The sequence below is a fragment of the Pangasianodon hypophthalmus genome, chromosome 17 (genome assembly GCF_027358585.1).
Source record: "Pangasianodon hypophthalmus isolate fPanHyp1 chromosome 17, fPanHyp1.pri, whole genome shotgun sequence".
Classification (NCBI taxonomy): domain Eukaryota; kingdom Metazoa; phylum Chordata; class Actinopteri; order Siluriformes; family Pangasiidae; genus Pangasianodon; species Pangasianodon hypophthalmus.
Genome location: NC_069726.1, coordinates 16,918,952 through 16,931,891, shown reverse-complemented (window position 1 = coordinate 16,931,891; position 12,940 = coordinate 16,918,952). Strand labels below are relative to the sequence as shown.

The 12,940-nt window shown below is 37.7% G+C and overlaps 1 protein-coding gene across 5 annotated transcripts in view; it reads right to left on the bottom strand.

The window, feature by feature from the left end:
• Positions 1-2,904: 2,904 nt before the first annotated feature.
• pam (peptidylglycine alpha-amidating monooxygenase) overlaps positions 2,905-12,940 on the bottom strand; it is a 74,446-nt gene continuing 64,410 nt past the window's right edge. For all 5 annotated transcript variants that reach the window (XM_026941747.3, XM_026941750.3, XM_034312523.2 and 2 more), the window contains 6 exons: positions 12,115-12,233; positions 8,689-8,788; positions 7,964-8,017; positions 6,602-6,892; positions 5,742-5,804; positions 2,905-3,735 (listed from right to left, as the gene is read on the bottom strand). In XM_026941747.3, coding sequence (XP_026797548.2) covers positions 3,557-3,735; positions 5,742-5,804; positions 6,602-6,892; positions 7,964-8,017; positions 8,689-8,788; positions 12,115-12,233 — 806 coding nt within the window. In that variant the 3' untranslated portion in view covers positions 2,905-3,556. The remainder of the gene's footprint in view (positions 3,736-5,741; positions 5,805-6,601; positions 6,893-7,963; positions 8,018-8,688; positions 8,789-12,114; positions 12,234-12,940) is intronic.

The following is a 12,940-nucleotide window of genomic DNA, read 5'->3' as shown; positions in this document are numbered from 1 at the left end:
TAGGTTCATGACAGCACAATCAGAAAAAGACTGAACAATTATGGCTTGCATGGAAGGCTGGCTAAAAAAAAGCCTCTTCTCTTCAAAAAGGATATGGGAGACGACTTAGGTTTGCAAAATTGCTTGTGAACAAACCACAGAAGTTCTGGAACGATATCCTTTGGTCTGATGATGAGACCAATGTGGAGATGTTTGGTCATCATGCACAGCGCCATGTTTGCCAAAAACCAAACACAGCGTATCACCACAAACACCTCATACCAAGTGTCAAGCATGGTGGTGGAGGGGGGATGATTTGGGCTTGTTTTGCAGTCACAGGACCTGGGAAACTTGCAGTCATTGATACAACAATGAACTCCACTTTATACCAGAATGTTCTTGAGAAAAATGTGAGGCCATCTGTCCAGCAGCTTAAGCTGGGTCAAGAAAGGGTAATACAACAGAACAATGATCCCAAGCACACAAGCAAATCGACATCTGAATGGCTAAATCAGAAAAAAAATCAAGGTGTTGGAATGGCCAAGTCAAAGTCCAAACCGCAACCCCACTGAGATCCTGTGGCGAGATCTTAAGAGAGCTGTGCATAAATGAATGCCCTCTTATAGAGTGTGCTTATTTTGTTCCACCTGGTTTCTGAATGTTGGTTTACTTGAGAAAAAATTACTACATATTAAAATCTTTTTTTTTTTTTGGTCATCTGAGGTTATTTATTTGTTTATAGAAGTCGGTGACGACGACACAATTGTTATTAAGGCCCTGATAAGTAAAAACATACAACTGAAGGAGGGTGTACTTTCTTTTTCCCATGACTGTAGCTGAAATAACTTCTAATTATTTCTATGCCTTGACTCCACTGTTTTGTGCTTTTAACTCACTAGTGTTGTTAACTCACTACTCTATGAGTTAACAAACATTTAACTCACAAATTTAAGATAGGTGATGGCTGATCTGTTTTTGGCTTTGTTGGCAAGCATCAGTGTTTTAAATGAGCAGCTACAGGTGGCCTTATCTTATCTTATCTTATCTTTTGTATAACAATTATGTACAGTACATTTGTATTTGTGGATTATTTTTTTTGTTGTTATTTATTGTTCATGTGGTAAGAATACAATTGTCATGCAGTTTTGTTCAGTTTTACTGACACATTTACATTTACGGTTTCTGTGACATGTACCAAAACACTATTGAAATAAAAGTATACTAGATATTGCTTACATACATATTTTTTGCATACATACATGCAATCTATTTTAATACTTATAATTATTTTAAGTAATACACACTTTTATATTTCTTTGCTTAAATTACTATCATAGTAGTAGCAGAAGTAGATTTTTTCACACTGTTATACCTTAGTCTGTTTCTCAGCCTGCAGCTCACAGGGCATCTGATGCTTATTGTACACTTTTCTGCCACTAACTTCAGAATCTTGCAGGTTGCAATTTGATTGGCTGTTCACACCAGTCACTGTCATTCATGGCTTGAAGATTCAGGATCAGCCCTGTATATATACATTAAAAAAAAAATGTAAAAAAAAATGTATATATATATATATATATATATATATATATATATATATATATATATATATATATATATATATATACAAAGTCATATTGTCTTATAATATATTGTCTTATAATCTCTGGTTCCATAACATATGTATATATATATATATATAATATGGAACCAGAGATTATAAGACAATATGACTTAATAACACTTATTACTGTATACATTATATACATAAACTAAAGATGTTCCCTAGCTCTTTTTGGTGAAACGTTGACGTGTTGTTCCTAAACATCGCCACTAGATGGCGCTGTGTCGCTGGAGTAAATTCTCAGATCAGAATAATTTTTGTCCATTCTGAGAAAAACAGGGAAGAAAAGTCTTACTGTGGGTTAATGAACCAAAGAAGCGTCTAAGCGACACCAGATCTCTCCCACACCTCGTCATAAACACTCTGCACTACCCAAAGCAGAAACAGTAATTAAAAAAGGAAGAATATTTTCACATTAAGCATAACTATCAAACGAGAGAGATGTCAGAGTCGTTAGCTCACGGTTCTAACACAGGAAGCAACATTAAGCTGTTAACAGTAATAGATTACTGTGTGGGTTTTATATTTAGTGGGGTCATTCTTTAGTACACAGTAGTCATGATCAATGATGTGTGAAGCAAAAAAGTGTTTCTAGGTGATGTTTTAACATTTATAAGTGTGTGAGAGATTTAATGTAGTTTTGTTTTGTTTTTTACACAAAGGACTTGGCTTAAAGATTTTCTATCATTGGTAGTATCATAACACAGACCACAGTTTGAATGATGCTGGAGCACACCTGGAGCTTTTATCATAACACATTATTGTTTATATTTTAAAGAAATAAATGAATAAATAACATTCAGCTGTCAGTTGATGGGAGTAGAAAGTGAATCTGGTGCAGTTATGGCAACATTCCAGCAGTTGGTGATTTCCATGATCTAACACACCTATTAACTGAAGTGATTAACTGGTCAGGTTGATTCAAATACATCATCAGTCTGTGTTGGGTATACAGGAACAGAGCGATTGCTATTCATTCTTTGTTTTCAGTGTGTGTGTGTGTGCGTGTGTGTGTGTGTGTGTGTGCGTGCGCAGTAGGGCTGTTGCACTTGGACTTGGGGCAGAATGTATAGAACAATGATTATTGTGCACCTGACTTCATAGTTTTTGTACAAGAATCTGAACACCTTTTAAAGATACTTTACATTCACATTTGCCTTTTAGTGTTTTTACAATATATTTAACTGTGTTCTTGTGTATGTCTCTGTTCATCAATAATTAACTGTGTAAACCAATCTAAAATATTTTTTTTAATTGAAAAAAATTACAAAATATAAAAAAAGATCACCAGAAAAGAGTGATGCTTTGCAGACACTTTATTACACAAATAACATTGTTACTGAAAATAGTATTCTTGCAATAAAACCTCAGTATGTCACAACAAATATTAGACACATCTCACATCCTGCTTGGAAAATGTTGTAAATACAGCTTTAGATACATCTTAATAATCCTCTTTTTTTTCTTTTCATTTAATGCGGCACAACATAAATCAAAATACAGGTGACAATAGCAGCGCTTTGAAGAAAGTGGCACATCTGTAGTAATATAGGTGCTGCAGAAGGCGAAATACATAATCAAAAAGGCACAAATGTACAAATAAGAGAAACATCTGGACCAGTTACCTGAAAACTTAAAAAACTATCAAGTTTTATCAAGATAAATTATCGGCATACAACTGTCAAATTAAAATTAAAACAACTCTACCTCCTTCTCTTCCATTAATAGTAAGCATATAGCTATATCCCTAAATCTACCAGTGTTTGCTCCTCTACGCGTTTGCTCCCTTAAAATCATAAATTAAATTGGCAGTCGTATATCCTACTGAGAAAAAAAGGTTCTGCACAAATAAATTAAATATATTGGCAGCCAATGCGTATAGTTACATATATGATTGCAGTACATTTTAAGGGTTCGAGCACGGACTGAGGGGGCGGAGCCTGGACCGGATCATTAGGACGAGGAAACGGGGGGAGGTGGGGCAGAGTATTCCTCATTCTCAGAGTCAGTGGCGTCCTCGTCATCCTTCTCCAGGTCGCTGCCCTCCGTGCTGAGACGGTCAAAGCCCTGCCGTGTGTAGCCTTTGTGGGTTGCAAAGAAATTGCCTAAGTTTAACGTCCCTGCAGCTTTGCCTGGGGAAACAGAGAGAGAACGTTAGAGCTCCATGAAAATATCTAGTTAAAAGCAGCCAGAAAGTTTCAATAAAGTCAGTAGTTACATACTATTTAACTTGAAGCAATGGTAAAAAATGAGAATTTACAACTGCTGGCTTATGGCAGAAAATTAATGCTTAATTTTTGGGGATGAAAAATGGAGCCCTCAGAGCTAAGCTATGGTTTATGAGTAAGTAAATATTTTCACATTTTCACATGAAAAATATTTAATAGAATCTGGCAACATCTCATCGGCTGCCTTGATAAAGCTCCTCACACAATAAAGCACCCACATCCACACATCCACACACACACACACACACACACACACACACACACACACACACACACACACACACATCCACACCCCTACACACATCCACACCCCTACACACGTGCGCGCACACACATGCACTTTGAGAACCATTGAAATACAGTCAGCTCCATAATTATTGGCACCCTTGGTAAAGATGGGTCAAATCTAAACTTCAACTGAACTAAATGTATTCTAAGAAAACAAAGCCTTTATCAAAAATACAATTTTAACAAAATGACGTGCCACAATTCTGGAGCTGACTGTAGTGAATGTTAACATGTATTTAGTGAAAAAAAATGTCCCCCACAGAAGCCAATAAGCCTGTTACATAAAAGGTCATTTAATGAACAATTGAAAATATTCATTTTCACCTATATTTAAACACAACCCCACTGTTAAAACACAACCTCAACCGCACTGTTAAAACTAATAATATAAGCTAATAATGAGGTTAAGTGTTGTCTCTCTCAAAAACATATTATAATAATTGTTATTTAATAATTATAAAAATTATAATCCAATAATCTCAACAATGTAGGATTTAGCACTAATTCAAAAGATGAGCTTTTCTAACGTTCAGTAAGTCTTTATAGTAAGGGCTGCAGTGCTATAACATTGACGCTGATGTTACAGGTAGCTTACTGCTTAGAGATGCTGTACTAATCCTGCATTTGCCACGGGCATATACACTCTTTCTTCGTTTAAACCCCTGACTGTGTGCAGTTTCCCGAGGCAATGCTGTATGAAGTTGTTTACAGACCAGCTACACAGTGCATGCTAATTTAGCTTCATCATATATTGGTTCCTACACGTTTATATGCATATACACAATTTAGAATATCTTTATATCATGAAAGTCTTTATGCACTGCAATGCACTAAGAGGTCATGCAGGCAGGAATAAACCTGTGCTCACACCTTAACACATGCCTGTAATGTCTCATTATACCTCTCTGCCTACTTCCCCCCCCCCCACTTTATTTAAGCTACAGCTAGTGAACCATCTATTCATTTCAATGTTCCATCTGATATGAAAGTCATTTATGGAAGATACCCTACCATTTAAAAAAAAGTGACAGCTCGCAAAGTGTTATGAATTACCTTCACTGGATCTCTCAGCACCATCTTAAAAGTGCCTTCAGGGCTTTTCCGCTTCAGATCTGTGCCATCTGCAGTACATTTTTAAGGGCCAGGCCCTTTCCAATTATTGCCTAGTGCTTAGTCACTGAGAACAGAGTCTTTAATGTCTCTGCATTGCTGCAGACTCATCAGCACAGACCCTCTTAGCTAAACTAAAATGAGCATAAATGATTTTGCTCATGACATGTACCCACAACAGCAATTTTCTTCAAGGGACTGTCACACTGTCATACGTGCCCTTCCAAAATCTATTTCCAAAAACTAAGAGACAGTAGACTTTTGGTTTTTGGCATGTGTTAGAAAACTCCGATTCACTTAACCTACTATCTAAAGGTTTAACTTTGCTTGAAGAACATTACCCTAGTCTTAAGCTATGCAGACTTTGCTGTGTATATAGTGACTATGGCTGATCAAGCCCTAACACATAGCCGCAGTTTACTGATCAAGTGTGTGTTTGTATGCACAGAACAGAAGAGAGCAAGATACTGAGACAGGTTTTTTAATCGCTATTTATGGCATACTCCACCCACCTCTGAGTTTACCCAAGATTCCTCCTGATGTTCCTGATGGCTCCAGCTTCACCTCATGGCCATCTTAAAAAGTGGGGAAAAAAATGAGATAGATCAAAAGCAGATCTAATGAGGCATACAGACACCGACTCTGGAGCAGCTGCTGCAGTGTGGTAATAGACATGTGTATCTGTTAACTCCTAACAAGTGTCGTTTGTGTCTTTGGTGGAGGCTAGAGAGCAGTTTAACTACAAGATGCAATCTCAAACTAGACCACTCCACCCTGAGGCTCTTACGTGACAGTAATGTAGTACTCAAATTTTGAATAGGCTGCTGAAATAATGCTTCTTTAACATTAAATAATGTTAAACACCACCACTAAAGTTTACTGCCATTCCTTAAACAAGGATCCCAGTTGAAATGAAGGATTCAGAACTTGAATTGGACTTTATCTGAGTAGATGCTTAGGGACTTTGAGGTTGTGACTTCACTAGAATAAGTGACTACACTGGTCACTGATCACTAAAAATTGGGTTACATGAGCTTTCCTCTGCTTGGCCAAACTGTTGTAAATACCCACATTTGAAATTACCCAAAAATCAAGTAACTGAGTGCTTGAGACAATCAAAGTAGTCACTTGTAGCCTAAATTAATCATTTTGTTCTGGAAAATCTCATTATCAGGCAGACTATGACACAAAAGTGACATCAATAGACTGACATTAAAGTGGAGCGTGGCAATTTAATAGAGCTGAAATTAGTATTAATTAAAAGCAAAAAGCAGTGTAACCAACAGACAAAACAGCATGATCACACCGAGTTCAAGGATTCCTTGTTGCCTTTTAAAGCTATGGCTAAAAATCCTCTCTGTGAAGTAGTTACCTCCATACATCCTGCTCTTCTTCCAGCGGATGAAGATGCCGATGGTGATGACCAGCACCAGGGGGAGAAGCAGGAGCAGAGTGGTGATGACTGCAGGAGACAGACCCTGAGTTGTGGCACTCTTCTTCTCATTCTCCTTGTCTTTCTCCTTCTCCTCCGTAGCTTTGGTCTGTTGAACCGGCACAGCCTCCTCCTCTTTAGTCATGGGTAGTTTCTGTATAGTCACTTCAGGGGTGTGGCCCATCTGCTTGTGGATCGGCTTCAATTTGGCCTGCACGAACGTCTCTGTTTCTAAAGAAAACCATTGAAAATAAGAGTGTTTTCAACTTTGAACATGTAATTTGTTCTACAGTGTGTCCCAAAAGTCTCCACACATGGGGAAATCAACACTTTTTAACAAACTGTCTTCCTTACTTAGTTTAATTATATTTTTTTCAGACAGCCTTTAAGAATGCCTTTGACAAAAGAAGAATGTATTGAAATCATTCTCATGGCTGAATCGGGAAGCGGTCGCAAGGTTGCGATGGACATGCAGTTACATGGATAATATAAGTGTTAACGCGAGTTCATCATGAGTGAGAAAGACGACCGTAAGAGATGAGTGTGTTTACAAAGAAATGGCAATCATGTAGAGGATGTTTTGTAAATAAAGTTATATTTTGCTGAAAAATGTTAATTTCCCCTATGTATGGAGACTTTTGGGACACCCTGTATATTAAGGTAAATTTGTACTTGCGTCATTTAGATGTTCAAACAAAACTGAGTGGCTTTTGATATGAAATGAGAGTTTCCTAGCTAAGCAAGTTGGTAATTAAACCTTAAGACAGGAGCACTTTTCCTTTCTCACACAAGTATTATGTTAGAAAATGTCACTTATTACACTGAGATTAATAAAGGAAATTTGCCAAACGGTACCAACCTCAATGGCTGTCTATTAAATCTAATTACAGAGTAGAACAATTCCTTACTTGATTACAGGGAAAAGGCTGCTTTAAACATGAAATTGTTAACCTAGGCCTGTGTAATCATTAGGCAAATATCTGCTCTCTGGTTAACATAAATGTTAAAGCTCATTTAAGGCCTCATAAAGGGAGGGTTCAGTCCTCAGTAAATATTTAGTGCAGTTTCTGTGTTCGCAACAGCCCTCGAGAGCCTGGCATTTTCTCTACATGCCTGGACAAGTATAGTTTGACGGCCTAAAATGTCAGCTAACACGACAAATTTTGTTTGTTCCTTCACCCATAACCTGAAAGACCCAAAAGTAAAAATAGAAACCAAAACAACAAGAAGGAAGCAAACATGACAAATAGTGTGTCACGAGCAGACATTTAGACAAATGTGTAAACAAAACAGAAATTGTACCTTCAATCTCCTGCACCTCAATTCCACCCTTTTTAACAGAACGGTGCTCCGCTTCTGAAAAGAGAAAAGGACAATAGGGCTCATTTTCTTTGTAGTTAACTGTACTTTGTAACTGACATTTAATAGCTGCCCATTAAGCTACCTTCTATCAAGAGAGCTTATAAAAAGCTGAATCTGTGAAGGTCTGATGGGTTTTTCGCTTTGAATAATGTTTAAAAAAACATGATCCTGGCTATGAGTCATCTCAGGGCTGTATTCAGAATCTTATGAATGTGCAGCCATGTCCTTGCTACACCATTACACGAAAGGAAAGGGGCAGATGATTGACATGTGAGGGTGAAAAACACCACAGAGCTCAGCAGGGCATCTTGACATCAGGTTGTAAAGTACAGCATGAAGTATGAGGCATAATGCAATTCCTTAGACAACAAGCAGAATCTGTAATGTGTGTACATCAGTCAAAATCACACACTAGTCTAAGCCACACTGCTCACTGAGGCCAGACTTCATATGTGAGTCAAGTGCTTAGAATTTTAGAGACATTTTGAAAAGCAGGAATATTATAAAAAGTAATTTCCCTTAATGGACCAGTCAGATTAATCAAGATCTTTTAAAAATGTCACTCCTCTGTATTTTAAGGCCTTTCACTGCAAGTACATTTAGATGATTTGGACAATGATTAAGATTTATGATAGAATTAATACAGAAAGAAATTCTGAACTTACTTTCCGATGGGACAAATTTTATAACTGAGTCTGAGGCGGCGTCCCCAACAAAGACGCTTCCATCCTTAGTAACGACAATGTCATGAGGCATTTTGAATTTCTAAACCAAATAAAAAGACACACACAAGACAGTAATTATCACATCATATTCCAGGGCTCTGAGGAGTTCTCGAATTAAAAGTGATTAAAAATGATTAGTCAAAAGGTACTGATGATTTTTCTATAATAGCAGCTCTGACAGTAGTTCTGGCTGCAAGGCAAATCACAAGTTTACATTAATGCACTCATTCTAATACGTTACATTTCTATAGTAACAACTTGGGGAGTTTCGTGGACGCACCACAAAGATTTTTTAAAATGTGAGTAATTGTTGATATGAGAGAGGAGATGGGATATGACGAGATGATGATTTAGCATTTTTGGAAGGAGTCTCCAGTGTTTTTGTTGGTACTACATTGTATCTAATCTTTCCGACACAAGAAAGTCTTCAGGACAGAACTGTTTTTTTTTTCTCTGTAATATAACTAAAAACCTAACCTGCTATTAACCTAAGTGAAAGCAGGTACTTGTTTCTCGCATGTTCAACATTATCTATAAATGGATAAAAAGTATGAAGTGTCATTCTTTACTTTAAAGAAATTGTTAGCAGTGGCAATTTGCTGATCTATAAGAGGAATAAAACATTTCGGGATGTGCTGCTGGAAGTTCAGGGCAGTAAAGGCACCGCGTTGTTGACTATTTTCCTATAACAGCACATCATGTATTATTCCTTACTTAATATCCATGGATTAACCTCTGGAGAAAGACAAGGACTTCTCCCTTCACACATAATATTCAGTTCATATTTTAATATATAGCACTAATGTTTTAGTTCTAAACCCTCCCTCTGAAGTGAAAAAGTAACAAGACAGCATTACACATTTACATTACTACCGTTCATATCTAAATACATTACAAGTTCAAATCTGCTGGCAGCTTTGGATCAGTGGGCGCTCCAGCAAACTCAGTGTGGTTGAACTGATGCTTTAGGATCGCTTTAAATAGAATTTAATTTAGGTTTCTTAATTTGACATCGACATCCATCTATTTCTCTGTTCTAATTCTCTCTTAATGGATAACATTTGCATTGTGCTATATATACTTGCTTTGCTCCATTTGCAAATGCTTTTACTGTGCACTTCAAAATGTTTTTTTGCCCAAAATGTGACAACAGCAATCTGAATAGGATTGGAAAATGGATTCACTTCAGATAGAACAATCAATCAAGAACAAAAAAGACTAATCAATATGTGTTCATGGGAAAAGCTGTGCATGGTCGTTTCACAGAATGTACATGCCTGTATACCCGCACACACATCACACTCCACTGCAGAGTTCATATAATGGCCTCATGATTACAGTTCAGTCACTCTCTAAGCAAATGTTAGAAATTAGATCTAACGCACCTACAAACTGTTAGGCTGCTTTCACATTTGGTGTTTTCCTCTCCCCAGCACACCAGCAGCACATGTTTTACATGTAATCCTACAGGCAGCCCTGCGAGCTGAATGGAATCCAGCTGCTTTTAAAAATGCTCTTTTAGTTTCAGTGAAGTTCTGAATTCGACTTTTCAGAAACATGACTGTCAATTTGCAGTGTATGTGAGGAAAACAAACACGGAGGGCAAAACACAGTTGAAAAATCCTGTTGGTGAGTGGATGTGAGGGGATTTACAACATATTGAATTGAATATATGTCATTGCCAATATCTCAACATTGCAATATAACAAAAAATAGTGGCTTGACAATTTTTGGGACATTCATGAGTATGTGATGTGACGTTGCACTGTAACTGTGGCTATATAGAATCAGTTCACAAAAGCAGCTCCTCTTCTGTTAATTTTCTTTCATTTCATAGCTACAGAAAAGGCAGGCAACCTCCTCATCGCCATGAGCTAAACCAATATTTATTTAATCCTTATGCAAGCGGCATTTTTGGGGGCCAAGCACCCAGACTTGGTGAGCGGCACATTCACAGACACGCTACAACTGTTGCCTAAGCAATCACAGGAAAGCAGAGCCATAACTTTAGGCAAAGGGATTCAAGAGTGATTTGTAGTTTCACTCATGATGTCTTGACCACAGACAGTGGTGGTATTCTCTGAATGTAGGTGAAAAGGTCTAGATAAAAATGGGCAGCAGGGTGGCACTGCTGCTGCAGCTGCCACTACTGCTGTGACCTGTGGAGTTGTCTGTTGCTACTTTGACCTTCGGTCGTGATTGCAAAATGGCAGTTAGATGAAAGCATTTCTGGCATGTTATTGTAACTTTTGACCAGTAAGTGGCGTTGTCATAAAATTTGTTGTATAGCCTCAGGGCATGGTCCTGAAGATACCTACCAAGATTTGTGTCAGTGTGCAAGGTCGTTGCTGAGATACAGCCTAACTTCCTACAGTTTTTGACAAAATCCAAGATGGTGGAAAATCTAATTGGGCAAAAATTGACGTCATAGGGTGCGTTGAACTCGTCTTGAACCCTGGGAATCATAGGTGGCTTTTTAATTTTGAACACATGGTTCAAAAGTTATTACCATAAACGCACTTCCAAATTAGGCCAAAATTTGACCCGATGGTGGCGCTAGAGCATTGGCAGCACTTGACCCAAATTTGGTCAGAATGTTCCTTAGACCCTCCCCAACCAGTTTGCCAAATTTCACAACTCTTTACCAGACGGTTCTATGGGCTGCCATAGACAACCTAGCCAGAAGAAGGAGAAGAAGAAGAAGAAGAAGAAGAAAAGGTAGAATAACAATAGGGTGCCTACGCACCTTCAGTGCTTGGCCTAATAATAATAATAATAATAATAATAATAATAATAATAATAATAATAAATCTAAACTAGATAGCAAGCTATACTAGTTAGACAGCTGACAGCACTGGTAAGAGTGTTGTTATGGTTAATGTGTGTGTGCCTTCAGCACAAACACTTTGGCCAGAACCTTTTCTGAAAAAAGAAAAATAAATCACCAAGTGAGAAAGCATCCTTACCAGCAGTGCTTGAAAAAAGTTTAAACTGATTTTCCAGTAGACAGAGGAATGAGACAAGCATTACCTTCTTCTGATGTAATACTTGCTCACAGTTAAAATATTGCTTGAACCTGAATGTAAAATATTGCGAAAGTCACCACCATAATCTCATCATTTCATTTTACAGTGGTAAAAATCATGCTAAAGTCATGCAGGCTTTTATATTACATCTGCATAAAAGTCAATCATAACACCAAGGTTTGCATAAGAAGGTAAAAAATACACTATGCTTTGTATAGGGATAAGGATTTTTTATGTAAGGTGGGGTAGCAGTCATGTCAACCACTGTGTGCATGTGTATGTACGTGTGCGTGTGCGTGTGTGTGTGTGTGTGTGTGTGTGTGTGTGTATATAAGAGCACCTGTGTGTCTGGCGCAAATGTATCCAGGATCTCCTTGGTTGAATAATTGAGCACGAAGCCTCGGAGTGGGGCGGACTGGCCGTATGCTGATTCTCCATTCACCACGTAGATTAAGCCACCTGAAACAGCACATTAGCATGAAGGACACGCCGTCTGAGAAACAGTCCCACATAAATATTGATCCAGCTTGTACATTAATCATCAAAGGAGCTGCCAAAGAGGCTGGTTGATCAAATCAACTATGCATATTAAAACAAGGGGGCCAGTCGAGTGGAACTGATACACGACGAGTAGTCACAGGTTTTTTCATAGTATTCACATTCAGTGCAGTTTGAATTTAATTTCCATATATTGCTTTAAAGATTCTTGAAGGCGCCTTTAATTTTAAAACCTTTAACCCATTTATTTAAACACAAATGCAAAACTGTGAAATTTACAGTATCTGTGACATGTTACCAATGCCATCTATTCATTTTTTTCATTGAGGTCATGAGGGAAAAGTTGTGTCCTTGTGTGCACTGTTTTGTGTGTATTCTTCTCTCTTTTTATGTAAAGCCCAAGCTGCTCCTCCCGACAATCACAAAAGGTGTCCTGATTTTAAACTTAAACCATGATCTTCCCAGATGATCCTGTGATGTGGGGTTGTGTAACATCCACCCTCAACCCCTCTGATTTAATCACAATCCAGTCCTGATTTCAAATCATAAATATTAAACATGTTCAGTATTTACACCTTAATATCCTGTACTAACCCTATTTTATACCAAAACCCGATGGTGGCTGTTTGCCAGCATTTAGCCACAGTGACATCTGAAGTGAACAAATC